At 45.4% G+C, this 17,323-nt stretch overlaps 1 protein-coding gene across 1 annotated transcript in view; it reads left to right on the top strand.

The window, feature by feature from the left end:
* Positions 1-542: 542 nt before the first annotated feature.
* Positions 543-17,323, top strand: part of CNN3 (calponin 3) — a 29,821-nt gene continuing 13,040 nt past the window's right edge. The window contains exon 1 of the mRNA XM_037498494.2: positions 543-734. Coding sequence (XP_037354391.1) covers positions 678-734 — 57 coding nt within the window. The 5' untranslated portion in view covers positions 543-677. The remainder of the gene's footprint in view (positions 735-17,323) is intronic.

Raw genomic sequence — 17,323 nt, 5'->3', positions numbered from 1 at the left:
GTTCGTGGTTTCCAGCCGCCAGGGAAGGGCCCTCGCCCTGCGTGTCTGGCCGCGCTGGGCCCAGGGGTGGGGGAGAGGCCGACCGCGGCGGCGGGTCAGCGGCTGGCCAGCCCGATGCTGGGCTTCCTTCCCTCCGCCAGCCCCAGCGCCCCGGCGGATGCCTGGAAGTTGACGTGAACTCCCGGCAGCTGGGAAGCCCCCAGGCGCCGGGCGCGGGGGTTGGGCGGCCTCCAGGCCCGCGGGGCCGGCTTCCTCCGGCGCTGCCCGGCCCGGGAGGCCGGGAGGAGGGGCCGCCCCGCCGCGGGCTTCAGCGGCTCGAGCGCCGGAGCGGAGGCGGGGTCCCGGGGCCGAGCGGGAGGGAGCGCCCCGCGCTTGGCCGCGCCCCCCCTCGCGGGAGAGGCGGGGAGGCGGCCTTCATTGGTCGGACTCGTCGGCCAATCCCCGAAGGTGCTGGCGAGGAGGTGGGGGGCAGTTTGAGGGGGACTCGCGAGCGGACCGGGAGACCCAGGCGCACGGAGGAGCCCAGGCACCGCCCGCGCCGCGTCCCGTCGTCTGCGCGCCAGCCGGGAGGCGAGCTCCGAGCATCGCGCGGCGACCACTCCTCGGGGCCCGCAGCGGGGACGCCGAGCGGAGAAACCCGGGAGCCGAGCCCATCTCTTCCCGCCGCCCGGAGCACCATGACCCACTTCAATAAGGGCCCTTCCTACGGGCTCTCGGCCGAGGTCAAGAACAAGGTATGCCCGGGGGCGGGAGGTGTCCAGGTGAGGGGTGCGAGGCCACATGCGGCCGAGGGGATCCCCGAGACTGGGGCGGCTCTGGGCGGCGCGCTTCGCCCTGCGCGCCTGGGCGCGCTGACTTAGCGGGCAGGAGACGTCGAGGAGGCGCGGGAGCTGGCGCGTCCTGGCCCCAGGCTCCAGGCGCCGGCTCCGCTGCGCTCTCCCGGCTTTGTTCCCGCGCGGCTGTCCGGGGGGAGCGGGCCACTGGCTCCCCGGCTCCGGGAATCCCGCAGCGCCGGCCTGCGGTTGCTGGAGTCGGTGGGAGCTGCAGAACGAGCCCCTCCGGGAAGGGGGCGCTCCTGCCTGGCGATTTCCTCCTAGGCGGGGCCCGTCCGCGCTCCTGGGGACCCGGCGGACAGCCCCCGCCATCCGCCTGGCCCGGGCCCCCGCCGAGGCGCGCCTGCTCCCACCCCCGGGCGCGCTCAGCTGAAAGCAAAGTTAGGCGGTTACGTGGCCAAACTGGGCCCCTCATTGTTCCTCGTCTCCTCCCGGGGAGGGAAGCCGCTGGGAGTGAAGGACACCCCAGGGGCCCCCGGAGAAAGGGGAGTCGTTTAGTTTCCAGATCTCGGTGCCAGGAGGCGAATTGCCGCTACTTCTGCGGAAAACCCAGACAAAGCCTGAGCGCGCCACTTGGGGAGCGATCTCTGCTGTAGACCTGGGAATTTTAAAATAACACACCGAGAAGTTTGAGTACCTTAGACTTCCACGATGTCGAGGATCTCTTCGCGGGTAGCTTTTGTTTAGGGTTTAATTGCTGTGGCGCGTTGTAATTGGAGTGATTGGGCTTTGGGAAAGCTCAGCTTTGCCACTTTGCATACCTAAGCTGAGAAGGCTTTGGGTTTATCTTTGGGACTTTTGGTCTGGGAAAGATATGAGAGGCGGCCCCCTCCCCAAATCCTCTCCTTCCTTCCTCCCTCCCTTGCATTCCAAGCCCATGACATCAAGGGTTTCTGGAGAGGGGGAAGACCAGCCAATCGGCGCGGAACTGCGCACAGAAAGCTCATTGTCTTCTTTCTGCTGTTCTGGCCAAAGCGCCACAAAGGAGGGCTGCTGTGGTTTAATTCCCATTAACCTCCAGGGAACCGAAGCATGTCAGGATTGCCACCGCACTGTCCGACCCCTCGTAGAATACTCTGGTATTGTCAGAGCTGTGACATCCCAGTGTTGGGGGCGAAGGGGGGTGATCGCGGTGTGGCGTGAATTATGTGGAGGCGATGAAGCGCACGGTTGTCAAACCCCAGGGAGAGTTGTGGCTCTTCATTCCTACCCCCCTCCCCCATGCTCTGCGCATCATTATGATTCATTTGTCAATGCTCTTGGAGCTACCTTTGCAACAGGGAGTTAATTTTATAATATATATCGAAAATTTAAATGTTTGGGTCCTTTGTCAAGTGTGTTGTCCATATTAGAAAACAGTTTCCTGATTTTTTTTTTTTTTAAAGAAAGGCAGTGGTGTGCACATGTTTTGTTATAAACCATGCCAACTGGAAGCTGTTGCAAAATATTTTTCCATTTCCCCCCAAAGTTTACAAACAGAGCTTTAGGAATCCTTGTACAGCAATCATTATGTCCAGACTGTTGGATGTGATACTGTGGCCTGTCTTGGGCACTTTAATTTTATTTTGTTGGCTGGCTGCAGTTGCATCTCTACCTTTTGCATCGTAGATGTGGTACTGATAACTTTGGCAGTCCTTCAAGTGACTGGCTTTTCTTGGATGTTAATATTAATCATGTTAATTTCTCTTTTTAAAAACCATGTTAATTTCACTTTGCTGACCAATGAATTAGCTTCTGCCCTTTTTCCTGCTCAGGCTTGAGCAGTTTGAAGAAAATGCATAGACTGAGACTAGATCACAAAAATTATTGTAAAATTTGCAAACCAGTGAAACCTAAGTTTTCAGAGTGCTTAGAAAGTTAATATTGTAACTTTTGGTTTATATTACTGTGGGTTTATCCCTTTAAGCACCAAGCCCATCTTTTAATAATCCCTTTTATTTACATGGTCCTTGCATAGGAAGTGTTTTGATCTTAAGAGCAAGAGCAGCCCTCTAAGGTGGGAAGGATTGCTGGGATTATCCAACATCATTTATAGATCAGGATGCTGAATTTTGTAACGAATGTGATTTGCTCAAGATCACTGAAGAAAGTTCAACTATTCTAAGATTTTAGCACTTTCATTTAGTGAAGTCCTTGGGGATGTTCTACTATAAGCCACTATTGTCTGCCTCCCTCTCCCCCTTTTGTGGTCCACCTGTCACTTCTTCACATCATGATTATTCATGTAATGCTGTTTTAATCTGTTCTGGGCTTGGAAATCAAATATCTTTTCTGTGAGATACTGCATGTCATCTGAGAGTTCAGAACTGCCCTGATGAATGGGTAGGTGGAACATGAACTTTGACATGTTTGATTTGGACACCTTATGATTCCTTTCTGCTTTTTCTGATGTATTACATAACCTATAGGCCACTAAAACAGAAAGCTGCTCCCCAACCCAACCTCATTTAACAAAGTAGGAAAGATAGAAGCTTCCTGGCAGGACACTATAGAATGGACCTTGGCCTTAAGCACTTGAGGGTTCTAGGTCACCCCTCTGTGCCACTTACTGCCTGTATGATGTTAAGCAAGTTATTTGATGACTGAACTAGTTTCCTTATCAGTAAAGCGGGGAATAATAGTTAACACTGCTCCCTAAACATTAACACTGCTCCCTAAACATTGCATTATTGAGATGTTAAGTATTATTTAGTTAATGCCCAAAGACTAAGTTGTAGCTGTTAGTTCTTACTAATAGAAATTTGTATTGCTGTTATATATTTTCAGATTTGTATGGCACAGTTTCTTTAAGTATTCCATTTCTATTAAATAATCCTTTGGTCCTTTTATATTCCAGTTGTAAAAGCAGTTTATCATTGAATCAAGGAAGTCTTTCATTGCTGATTCATAAAATTTCAGGGAAAAATCTACAGACCTAACATTCTTGTTTGACAAGATGATAATGCATGGCAGAATATACAAGATCTTTTTCTTTGAATGAGCCAGAAGATGTTTGAAAACAACCTAAAAAAAGTGAAGTCCTTCAGCCTAGCATATGAACACTGTATCTTTAATAACAAAAGGATCTATAACTTGTAGTCTACAAAGATCCTACTGGAGTAGATGGATCAAGGAAAATATAGGAAGAGGCTGGTGTGGTCGGTAGCTCAGTGAGGGGAAACACTCCTAAAATGGGAAGGTCCTTATATGTTTTATACAGGTGGAGCCAGGAGCCAGGCCCCTGACTGCATGGTGGGGACCAATGTAGGGAAACACCCCTGTGCCTTAAAAACCAGGAGAAAACATGACCGGCTCTTAAGGGAAGCCTGGCATTTCCTGACACTTGCTTCCCAACAAGATACTGGAGTCAAGATAGTTTCTTGTTGAGCTGAGGATGCTGCTTGGAGCTTTTTATTAAAGGTGTCCAGAAAAGTGGAGGAGCTCAAATCCTCTGACTTCAGAATATGGAGGAGAGAGGGGTTAGGTAAGCTAATCGAAATATTAAGAAAAATGGCATTGGAATACATTTCTGACAGTTTTCTCTTCCCATGGACTGTTGATTTGAACAAAATAGCTTCTCATAGAGTCGTCTTGGTTTCCAAAAAAACATTTTGGAAGAATTTTTACTAAAATTAGAAGTCACAGATGTGAGTAAGGTAAACACTCATATAGTAGCGGTGTCAGAAATAAGCTTACAATGAAAACATTGTCCTGCTTTCATTAATCAGAGGGCTTAGTGTTTTTCTTCTATACCTTTTCTTCTTTCAGGTGGGAAGTTAGTGTTTTCTTTTCATTTTATAGTATCTCCTGAACCACTGTGACATACAAAAAAAAGATTGTATGGTTTGTTTTTTTGGCCTGTCAGTACCATTTTATCCAGGGAAGTTGGGAAATTCTTTATTTCCCTTCTCCACACTGTCAGGTGGTAAGGGGGTATCTGTCCTTGGAGTCCTTGGGCAAATTTCATTTTATGGCAGGCCTTAGGTTCCTGCGGCAGTAACAGAATATTGGTTTTCCTTAATTCAGAACTCATAGCCATAATGGACACCTAACTTATTTATATGTACTGGTGCCCAAATTTTTATTCAGGATTTCTTGAACACAGGGTAGATCTAGATTCTTTTTTTTTTTTTTTTGAAGATTTATTTATGCATATAAGAGCTGGGGTACAGGCCAGAGATGCAGGGGGTGAGAGGATTCACCAGAGACAGAGTGGGGAACAGAACAGACAGACTGACTGAAATACACTGCTGAGGGGAAGCAGCAAGCAAGACGTCTGCTTGCCATGTGGGTTGCTCCCTGGCTGGCCAGGGATCAAACTCTTGCTGCAGAAGCTGCGGATTGCTTCATAGTGCGGTGCTTAACCCCTTGTGCCACCAGGGAGGCCCAGATCTAGATTCTTTACAGGGCCTGCAATTTTTATACTATGAGGGGTTAGCAAAAAAAAAAAAAAAAAAAAGACGAAAGTGTTGTGCAAATTTTATATAAACATACAATCCACCCAATGCTCATGAACACAATGATGTCCTAGGTCTCTGCCAGTTCTTGTCAATGAGAAAATATGAACATAGTGGCTAAGACCATGGACTGGAGTGACTGTCAGAGTTGGAATCTTATTCTGCCCTTTACTCTGTGACTTAGGGCAGGTAACCTGTCTGTATCTTATCTGTAAAGTGAGGGTAGGCTGTTGACTATCTCAAGAGAGTTGTTGGGAGAATTAAGTAAGATAGACAAACCATGTAAAGTGTGAAGAATAGTGCCTGAAACCAAAAGTATGATAGCCATTATTCCGTCTTGCTGGCTGGCTCTTCCCTGGTCTGGTTCAGCTGTGTGTTCTCTTCACCTGCTTTTTTCTTCTGGACACTGAGGTGATCTCCAGGACTTTGACATTCACTCACAAATATGTATTTGAAGGAGGCTTCTGGTTGGTAGGGCCCCTCGGTGCTCAGTAGTTCGTACCCCTTTATTGCCCCTCTATTTGAGGAATATGATCTGTCCCACCCCCTAATCAAAGACACCTCCCCCTGGCAGCCTGCCAGGCATTCCTTCAGGTCACCCTATTCTCGTCTGCCCATGTTGCCTACAGAGTCTTGGGCTGTTTTGTCAAGCTAGAGGCCTAACTTTCTAGGCTTTTTCTTCCAAGATCAGATTCTGTTAAACAAGCTTCATCTCCTTTCTTGGTTTCAGAGAGGCACATAGTCCTCTACAGTGGATGGATAAGAATATTTACCTTCTGGTATTTAAATCTTGTCATTGGTGAAGTAAAGATGGGACTCAGTGGATTATAAGTGCTTTAGTAGTGGCCATGGATGATAACATGTATCAGAAGTGATGTCCATCTAGACTCTAAAGTACATACAGTGTTTTAAATCAATGTAATCTCAATAAAAAATGATACCAAAAAATAAAATAATGCAAAATCCAAATAAATAAATAAATAAACAAATAGATAAATAAATAAATCTTGTCATTGGAGGCCTTCAGTTTTAAATGCTCTTTGAAGGTATGATCTCGATCTCTGTGAAGCAAGCCCATGAGTCAAGGACACTGATTTCTGGTTTTCCCCTGATAGGTAGGGGGATTTCTCCAACAGTTTTCGTCCGCCCCCGTGTTCAGGAAGCTTTGGCGTGTAAGTATGAGGTTGGGTGGATACATCTGCAGTAGAATTGGGGTATGATAAGGAGCACAGAGGAGGCCCTTTGTACTTAGTACGCTTCTGAGAAAATAAAACCCCCTAAGTATTTGTGGCTGTTTTTCTCTCCCCTCACAAATTTTCCAGGGGATCCTAACTGCAAAGTGACTCAAAGGGCTGGCTAGGATTTCATTTTTGTTTCTTTCCCTTTCCCAAATGTCTGGATATTGATTTTTTTTTTAATTTTTTTCATTATGCCAAGCCTCTCAGCCCTGCTTAATGCACACAACTCCACAAGCAGAGTGAGAGAGCGTGTGCTTTATTAGTGCAATTTTCCCTTCCTCCTTTTGTTTCACGTGGGAGGAAACAGGAGAGAAAATAATCAATACCATGTGTAGTAAGTCTCTCATTATTCCAACATGTGATTCTACTTTGAATGCAAAAAATAGCAACAGTAATCCTAGTTCTAATCTAGTATAGAAATTGCAGCTATGTTAAAAATCATTTGTGAGCTTGTCAGGGTCCTTGGACCTTAGTAGCTGAGCTTGAACCCCATGATTGCTCCTCAGAGTCCTCATATGCCCAGGGCCCTTCCGTGAAAGGGGCACATTCTCTGCCCTGCTAACTGGGTGAGTTTGTCTCTGCTTTCTTCTTTACTTTTCTTCCAAGTCCTGGATGTAGTATAAAAAAGGCTCTCACTGTGCCCTCCCTCATCCCCTTGGCCACACATGCACAGGCAGCCGTGTGCTTTGCCAGCCTTGCAGTTCTAACCTTCCTTTTGGCCTTTTCTATTTTCTTTATTTCTCCTTTTAGCCACAACTCTGCTGTTGACACCCTTTCCTGCAGTCTGTGTTCCAGTCCCTTCTAAAACACACATTTGGCAGGAGGCTACTTTCCATAGGGCCACTGGAAGAGTTAAAGCATTTTTAGTCCGAGGCTTCTCTGCCAAGTATCTTACTATGAACTTTTCACCCATATTGGCAATGCCCTTTGAGACTCTAGATCCCCATGGGTTGGTTTGAATCATGCCCTTGAACACCGGGGCGTATTCATGGTGCATCGTTCCCATATAGTGATGGTTGTCCATGAGTTGAAAGGACTTAATGTAAACCAGTGTCTAAGCCTCCATCTTGCTCTGTTCTTAGTCTGCTGCATGCAGGCAGCAAAGTGGCCTGAGCCATAGATTCCGTGCAGAGTGTAGAGTTCCTGTCTCTCAGTTTGAGTGGGAGGGCGAGGGTGGGGGAACATTCAGGAGTGGAGAAGACTTTAGGTCTGTGTGCCTGCTGAGCCCAGGACCTTAGAACAGGCCTCTGTGCATGAAGATGGGCATCTACCTTAGGGAGCCATCTACCTTGCCTGTGAGAACCTCTTCTCTTTTTTTATACTAATTTTGTGAATGAAGTATTTGTTGTGCAGAATGCAAACAGCACCAAAATATGAAAGTAAAGAACTGAAAGTATCATATATCCCTTACCTCCATCCCAGCCACTTCTACAACTTTGAATATTGTTGGACCATTTTAGAGTATGGGCTATTTGTATGGACTGCTGTTATATATCCATTCCTTCTTGCTGGTGGGTATGTCATTAAAAGTGCAGAAAAGTGCATAACTAACATTTAAATGTGCTTTCTAAAAAGAAATACCAAGTTTATACTTCCTACCTGTGCCATGGAAGGTGACTCTCTTCTTGATGTTACAAATAAAACAAATATAGCAAACTGAGCTTGTCAAAATTCAAGTCACATGCTTTCGTCCTTTATGATCAAGTCATGAGTCACTGACATCTGTGACCCCCTGCTCCACCTGTCACCCCCATCAGACTCAGTTGGCAGTGGGATGAGACTCAGGAATGGGGTGAGGACATCTCTTTTATAAATTATTTGATAATATAAATAGATTTTTAAAATAGAAGGTATAAGTAGCTTCAAAGTGATCTGTTATCAAAATGCTATTAAATGGTGTCATGTAATTGGTTTTGATCATACTGAATTTGAAGAAGAGATCTTTCTAGTATTTGGAAAGAAATGACCAGCAAAGCTTAGATAAAAGGATAAGGGTTAACATAGTTATTGGTTTTTCCCAATACCTCTCCGATGTAATTGCTATTAATGACCGCTGATTTACAGGGGAGGAAACCGAGGCATGGTGGAGATGAACTTCTAAGTGAACATTCAGTTTCCAGAGTCTGTGCTCCTGAAGCGAGGCCTCAGGGAGAACTGGCATCTTTCAAGGGGAAGAAGAACAGGTAGAGCAGAGAGGGAATCTCCAGGATGGTGTCTTTGAACAAGAAAGCAAGAGGAAGAGAGGTTAACAAGCCCCAGAGTGCTGCAGGGAGACTGGGAGGAGGAAGGGCAGTAGGCCACCGGCTTTGGCTGCTGAGAGTTCACTAGTGACCTTTCGAGAGATGACCTTCAGTGTAGCAAGTTTCCGGGGGCAGGGGTGTGTAGGAAGTACAAAGTGAGGAAATGGAGATGTTAGTCATGAAATAAAGAAAAACAGGATTGTGTTTGAGGCTGGCAGCAGGTCCAATTAAAGAAGTGCTTGTTTAAGGTAAGATGGGGATAGTGTGTGCCATTGACGGACCAAGTAAAGGGAAAGGCTCAGTCCACGTGGGGTTGGGAGCGAAGAGGATTCCCTGCAGCGGGAAGAAGAGTCCCTGCAATGAGAAGAAAATTCCCTGCAGCGGGAAGAAGATTGGCTATGAATCATAGAGCTGGGCTGAAGAAGGGAGAGGCCTGGGACACACACAACCGTGGTGTATAGGACAGCTCCTCTTGCCCCTTCTCATGTGTTCTCGTACATTGTTCTCCCTGACGGCTTAGGCAGCAGGAGGAGGAGATGAGGAAGGAGATGTGCAGGCTGAAGCCCCCATGTGGATGTACTAATTTGGCAGCTTCAATGTGGGCACTGCTCCTTCTTCACACTCTCTTGGCCCTTGCTGTGGAAGGGGTGTGAAGTTGGGTTTATTTATCCTTCGTGCCTGGATGGCAGGAGTAAGCCTTCATAACACAATCTCCAAGGGACCTGGCGTGGGGCGCAACTCTCTGATGGATAGTGGTGCTTCTGGAGAGACTGATTTCTCCCTCCTTTCCTGTGCTCTCCAGAGGCATTGCAGTCATGTTGAATGTGGAGTTCATGTCACTGTTGCTCCTTACTTCATCCAGGGTCCTGTCAGACACAGGACTTAGGAAGGGGAGCCTCATTAGACTGAACTTTTTAGGAATTCTGTCAGTCTTGTAAATGATGATTTCCTTCTCCATCCCAGTGTGATGAAGCTTGGGCTCTAGTTAGCATTGATGGTGACTCTGGTGGCATTTGTGTGGGACTCAATGACATGCAGGTGACTGAGCCTTGTTTTTCACCTTTCTATTAACGCAAAATGAACCTCAAATCTTTTTACCTAAAGCCATAAAAAACAAGTATAATACTCACCTTTATATGCTATTGAATGAGGTAGAATATACCTTTTTTTTAAAAACGAGGAAATGGGAATTTCCATCTTCTTAATAGAAATGTCATATCCCTTAATTTTCAGTGGGGACAGAGGCGGTGGTGTCATGATAGTACAGCTAATAATCTATAAGAGTGGATCTCGATGGCTGGTGTCTGTCTTGGTTTACGATGGTGTGTTTTGACTGTTCACCACCGGCTCTGTAGAACCATCTCTTTCTGACGGGCAGCTTCGCTGTAGTGAGCAGCAGGTTGTTCACCTGCTGAGATGCGGACCTGGGTCCTCAGGAGGAATGCCTGCCTGCTGGAGGCTGACAGACAGGGAGGGACCCATTCCTCCCTGGCCTCCTTACCTGCCTGTTCCTCTCTGGCTGTGAGTAAAAGAACCATGTTGGGAGGGCCGTGGGGAGCACTTGGTGAATTGGCAGTGGGCAGGGGTCCCACACTAGGGACTGTGGAGGTGGAGTTCATCCTCAGGTTGTAGTGATTTGTTCTATGAAGCGAGTTTGCTAAAGACAGAAAAGTTACTGCTACCATGTGCTTGTGATGATGAAAACAGAAAAGACAACTTTTGGTGCCATCCACGTGTCAGACTTGGGTTATTCAGGAGGCGCCATGAGTGCTACTGAAGAGACAGGTGCTTGAAATTATTGATAGCAGTGAAAAGTTTTGGATGCCTGAAAACACTGTGATGAGTGAAATATTCTAGAGGTGAGACAAAGAAAAGAAAACAAAAATTAGAAGAGCATCCTTGTTTTTATCTATTTTACCTGTGAGGCTTCAGTTAAGACGCCCTTCAGCAAGACTTCCACAGCAACATATACAATTCAGAACCCTGTTGGCCTCCCAAACTGAGGGACTATTCTCCAACATGCTTTCTTGAGGTCTCCCTCCTGTCTGTGCTTCATTGGCACCCGTGCTGTCTTTCTGTTCCTGCATGCACCTAGCTGACATACCTGCAGTTTCACCATATTTATCCTGGGTCTGCCCTCCATGCAGCTTTCAGATTTAATTAACCCCCTCTTCTAGATGGCTTCCATCTAGATATTTAGATGGTAGCTAGTCTGTTTCTCCTGCCTGTAAAGTCCCTTCTAGACCACTTGTGATCTAGTGCCCCTGGCTAACCAGTCTCATGAGAGACTGTGATTTTTTTAATGACTGCCCTTCCCAGTTTGCCCCTGCTAGAAACTGATGTCAGTGTTCCATTTTACACTGTATCACTTGAAATTGATCATGGTCATGCCAGATAGAGTGTGACCTGCTGGGGTTCCGTGGGATCATGAGCTAGTTCCTTGGTTTGGCTACAAAGCACTAATTCTGTTTTGAGCAACATGATCGCCTGGGGAGGCAGACAAAGGCACCTCCATGTGGAAAGAGGATTCAAAGCTTGCTTTGGCAAGTTGTTTTTCTCCCTCTATAAAGTAAGAGTTATAATTGCCTAAGCTTTTCTAGTTCACATCCTCCTCTCACACCTGTGTCATTTAAACAATCCTCTCCTTGGTTACCTTGTGGGCAGTGGCGATCAAACAATTCAGACAGGCAGTTGTGGTTTCTACAGAGTTGGTGCCTGTGCAGACCAAGACAGTGTGAGCTTTTGGAAGCAGTTGTGGTTTTTACAGGATTGGTGCCTGTGCAGACCAAGACAGTGTGAGCTTTTGGAGGCAGTTGTTTGCCCACTGAATAAGCAATATTAGTTGGTTCTAGATCACTGGGGCAGACTTGCACATCTATCTCGAATGAATTCTTCATTAAGCTGTGCAGACTCCAGATTTTGCTGCTTTATAACTACTCCCAGTTTTATTTTCTGTAAGTTTGCTAAGTGTGTCCAATAGTTTCCAATTTGTTAATAATCAGAACAGAAGAGAATGGATCTGAATCTCAGCCTCTGGGTACACATCACTGAGAACACCTCCTGCTGGACAGTGGGATGGTGGTTCCTTCTGATTAGGCCCCACTTCTAGGGTTACTAAACTGGACTTGAGGTGCACTGCAGACATAAGGGACTTTCATCAGAAAGTAAAACAAATATGTCCCTAGTGATACATCTAAGATTACTAGATTGGTACATCCAAGAGATGTGACGCTTGTGAAAAACAGTGGCTTTCAAATGCAGATGTCTTTCTGAAATAGGATCTTTAAATCTGCGCCATTTGCTAAGTCTGGTAACACTATCAGTGGATGAAAAATCATTTATTGAGCCCCCACTACATGCCAGGCATGGGGTGTAGGGGTACACGGATGAATAAAGCCTGTCCTGCCCTCAAGGAGAAGATGTGATCAGGTGTTCTTAAATATGCCTTGTGTACCAATGCCTCCCCCCAGGAGTCCAGTCCAGCAGGACCCCCAGGCTCTGCAGCCTCTATGGGAGTCCTTGCCCTTTGAGTGGGGGTGGGGATGGAGTGGGCTCTTCTTCAGGTTCCTGTCACTAATGTCTGCCCATGTTTCTCTCACTGTGAAGCTGATCGGTACTTGCATCCTTGTGAATCATTTCTGAGCCTAGATTCTTCTGGGAACTTAGCCTCTGATTATCCCATCCTTGTTCAGATTTGAACTTTCAAAATCTATTTTTAATTATATTTGTATGTTCAAAACTTATTAGGCTGACAATCACTATCTAGATAGAAAGATTAACATTCTATTTGTTCTATATTTTTTCTATCAATTTTTTAGTGATACTGTTTGCTGTAGGTACTGACTCAAATTATTTGAAAAGCTTTCATTTCCTTCAGTTCCTCAAAAGTCACATGCTGAGTCTTGGTGTCTTTGCATTTATTCGACTGAACATATTTGGAGGGAAAAGACAGCAGGTTCCAGATGCTGATACCTTGACCTGAAGATCTGTCTGTACTTCAGAGAAGAGCTTGACTTGAAAATGTTCTTAGACATCGCTCCTGTTTACTGGAGGCAGATGTAATTTTCCATAGCTTTGGAATGTATAGTCAATTGCCCATCCAATCTTGAGCGGGTTTGCACCATAAAACAAGTCACAGATTCTATAGTGCCTTGAGAAAAGGGCATGCCATCTGTTTTGACACCATTTTCGTAAATGTAAAATGATTTTTCTAGAATTGCCATCCTTCCCCATAAGATACAAATCAGCTTTTTAAAAAATAGTAATTTCATCATTTTCATCAGCAATAATTGATTAAGAATGAGCACTGGGGTACAAAGACAATCTGAACATTGAGAAGAGCATTGGCAGAGAAAGGAGTGAGCAGGTGGTGGTGGGAATGGACAGTGGTGATGGGCAGAGGTGTTCAAGATTAGTTTGTCCACAGTGGGGCTTTTTCTTGATTTGTAGACAATAGAAGGAATAGGTTGCATGGATTTTGGTTAGTAGGAAACTTGGTGCCTTTGCACCCACTCTGACATAAATGGAGAGTGTTAGTTCAGATACGTGTCAGGCATTGAGACAGGCCCACAGTACTGGCTTCTTCCTCACCATAGCCCTGGTAGGTAGGAGACTACCTGCGTGAAATGGGGTCACCTGGGTTAAATTACTTGCTTAGGTCACTGGAATTGGGAACACAGTTTTTGAAGTTTGACTTCAAAGCATGTGGTCTTGAGTCTGTTTATCCCTAACATGAATACTTCAACATATGCTGAAGTATTTACATTTATAGATTGCACTGGAAGAGCATTAAGGTAGGTTGGAAAATAGTTACAGCCTGTTTGTTCATTATCTTGTGCTGAGGTATCAAGAATGGTGATAAATAAAAAAGTGAAGAGGCATTTTGTCTTTCAGATAGAATTCTGCTTCGTTCCAGTATTGAGACTGGTAGTCTCCATGAAGTTGGAGTTTCTCTTTATTTTATTTTATTTTTTTACTTTCTTTTTTTTTTAAAGATATATTTATTTTATGCATACAAGAGCTGGGGTACATGCCAGAGACACAGGGGTGAGAGGATTCACCAGAGACAGAGCGGGGAACAGAACAGGCAGATTGACCAAAGTACACTGCTGAGGGGAGCAGCAGGCAAGTCAGGAGAGGTCTGCTGCACCATGTGGGCTGCTCCCTGGCTGGCAGGGAATAGAACTTGTGCTGCAATGGCTGTGGATAGCTTCATAGGTTGCGTCTTAACACTTGCACCGTCAGGGAGGCTCAGTTTCTCTTTATTTTAAATACCTTCTTTTGGGGGGGCAGATGTCTAATATTTGTTTGTCTCATTCCACTAGGATGTAAACTTTTAGGGTGGAGACTTACTTTGCCTTTGAATTGTGCCTGGTAGTTAGTCGCTACTTGAATGTTGAACAAAGGGAAGGAGTAATGCGAAGCTGAAGGAAGAATCCAAGGCACTCACAGAATGTTTCACACAGAGGGAAGCTGACACTGACTGTGATTTTACTTCAAGTTTGGAGTAATGTTGGATTACCTTAGAGGCTTGAAACAGGGGGCATAGTGAGAGTTTAAGCATGACTGAAATTTGGGGGAACACTGTTGTAACCACCAGACAATATCCTGGAATCATCTACTTCCAGATTTTACAAGGGCTGTGCTGAGAATGTTTTATGAAAATGAATGTTTGGGAAAGACACAGCTTCATTCTTCAGTAGATTCTACAGTATCCCTGGGTGTAAGTGGGGCCATCAGACATTTCTTGCACATAAATATTAATACTCTACATCATGCCAGGTATAGCTCTGTCTTTTCACTAAATTACACTTTGTTTGAAACCTCCCTGCTCATGCAGAGAATCACAAACCCATGCAGGAGCCAAACATTCAGGTCAGTTGAGATGTTTTTCGAAGCTCTGTTTCCCTCATTGCCTAGTGTCCCCTTTTAAGGGATTCTGAGAGGGAAACTTCTCCAGCTTCAGTGCCAGAAAGGGCTCATTTCTCAGCAATTAGCAGCCTTTTTTTTTTTTTTTTTTTACTTTTTTTTTTTAGATTTATTTATGCATGCAAGAATTGGGGTACAGGCCAGAGGTGTGGGGGGTGAGAGGATTCACCAGAGACAGAGTGGAGAACAGAACAGGTGGAATGACTGAAATATACTGCTGAGGGAAGCAGTGGGCAAGTCAGGAGAGGTCTGCTGTGCCATGTGGGTAGCTCCCTGCCCGGGGATAGAACTCATGATGCTGTGGCTGCGGATAGCTTCATAGGATAGCTTCATAGGTTGCGTCTTAAACCCCTTGCACCACCAAGGAGGCCCAATTAGCAGGCTTTTATCTGATCTAGTGTCTCCTTTTACTCATGGAAGTTTAGGCCCTCAGGGCTCGTGTTTTTAAAGATCTTAATTCTAGTGCCTTTTTTTTTATATTTAAAGAACAGGTTTATTAGGGAAAGGGACAGAAGAATAAAGGAAACTTGCATAGTCACAAGTGGGCAGGAAGAGCTGCCCCAGAAGAGACAGGTTTGCTAAGAGAGGCCTGCATGGTTGCAGGTGGGCGGCCTTGACAGGTCACGGACAAGTAGGAAGTCTGCTGCCCTGCAGAGGGAGAGAGTTGGTGCAAAGAGGCACCTGCATAATCATAGCTGGGCAGTGGGATTGCTGCTGTTTTTTTTTTTTTTTTTTTTTTTAAGATTTATTTATTTATGCATACAAGAGCTGGGGTGCAGGCCAGAGGTATGGGGGGTGAGAGGATTCACCAGAGACAGAGTGGGGAGCAGAACAGGCGGATCGGCTGCTGAGGGGAGCAGCCGACGAGACAGGAGAGGTCTGCTGCCATGTGGGTCACCTCCTTGGCTAGAGATTGAATGCATCCTGCACTGGCCATCAATAGACTTAACCCCTTGTGCCACCAGGGAGGCTCCTCTAGTGCTGTTTAATACATGGGCATGTGGTCTGCAGGAAGGATTGGCAGCTGCTAAGGAACTTACCCCTGGGAGTGGCATAGGATTTGGGGGAGAAAGGTGAATGGAGCCTTTTTTGCTGTATCTCAATGATTTTTCAATCTTATTTTCATGATGCTTTCCCAAATGTTGTTTTATTTTATTTTTTCAGTTGAGGTAACGTTGTGTCACTTCACACCTTTGACAACCATAGATACCATGCCCAAGCTCTAGTACCACCTTCCACCATGGAGTTAGCCCTCTCTAGCTGTTCCTTCCACTTCTCGTCCCCTTGCCCTAGGGACCACCATTCTTCTGTTAGAACCTCAGGGCTTGGTTTGGTTTTTTTTTTTTTTTTTTTCATTTGTTTCATTTCATTTTCTTCCACCTATGAGTGAAATCATACAAGGTCTGCTTGACTTATTTCACTTAGTATAATTCCCATCAGTTCCATCATTTTTGTAAATGGCAAGATTTCATCCTTTTTTAAAATGTAGCTGAATACCCTTCCATTGTGTATATGTACCCCATCTTCCTGATTCATTCATCTCTCAGTGAGCTTAGGTTGTTTCCATAGCCAAGGAGTCTTCTAGATGTTTTTTCCTAATTGCCTTCTAACCCCTACCAGGTTTAACAGAAAGGAATAGCATTTGTAAGCAAGGGTCATCTGTTGTAATATCTAATGTTGTTGTCATCACCCACTGCAAGAATTGGTTTTCATTCACCCCACTGGGGCCAGTATCACCCTTCTTGAGAAAGCATGCTCCACCTACTGCTATATTGTCTTATTTATTGACTCCTAACAAGGGTTATTTCAGAAACCCAAAGAAATGGAGAATCTCAGAAAGGTGGTGAGCTGGAAAGGACTGAATTGTTTTGGAACTAGAAGGTGACCAGACTGGTGCTCTCTGGTGTCCTGAGAAGGAGAGAGCAAAGGCTGAGGCCCCTGGGTACAAGCCCTCCACGCAGGCTCAGGTGGAGAAGTTAAAGATTCCAGGACATAAGCACTAAAGGGTGGGCAGGGGGATGATAACTGGATAGGAGGCCCAAGAAGGTGCTTTTTGGAGGCATTTTCTTTGTCCTTTGGTTGCACTTGGCAAGGGGGTGCAGCTGAACTTTGGCGCTAGCCTCCAGCAGGTGTGCTCAGAGAGTGAGTTGTGATGTGGAAAGGGTTGGGCGACACCACTTTAGGGAATTGGTGGGTTCTCAGGAGGGAGGTATGGGACAAGTGAAGAGAGAGGGGCTTCATGGACTACAAAGAACCAGGCAGAAAGTCTGAGGAAGTTGCTTGCGAAGGTCAAGTAAAATAAATCTGGAAAAAGAGAGAAAAAACGATGTTTATAAACAACTTGGACAAGTGATTTTTAAACAAAGCAGAGTGAAATTTCCATGAGGTATTCATGAGATGTTTGATATTAAGAAATTTTTAAAGCTAACTTTCTTGTTACAAGAAAGAAGGTCAGCATTTCCATTTGATTTTCAGAAATTAAAAAATTTTTGATGAAAATATTGAATACATTTTACTGGTCAAAGCTTACTTCTTCACTTTCCTCTGTCCCTTGATTTACAGGATGTATATATCAGACAATTCAAATGAAACTCTGCAGTAGAATATCATCTTTGCTTGAGCTGTGTTCTGATAGAGCCTTTTTTTTT

This window comes from Talpa occidentalis, unplaced genomic scaffold (genome assembly GCF_014898055.3).
Source record: "Talpa occidentalis isolate TD23 unplaced genomic scaffold, MPIMG_talOcc4v2.1 talOcc4.9, whole genome shotgun sequence".
Taxonomy (NCBI): Eukaryota; Metazoa; Chordata; class Mammalia; order Eulipotyphla; family Talpidae; genus Talpa; species Talpa occidentalis.
This window is presented reverse-complemented; position numbering and strand designations above follow the sequence as displayed.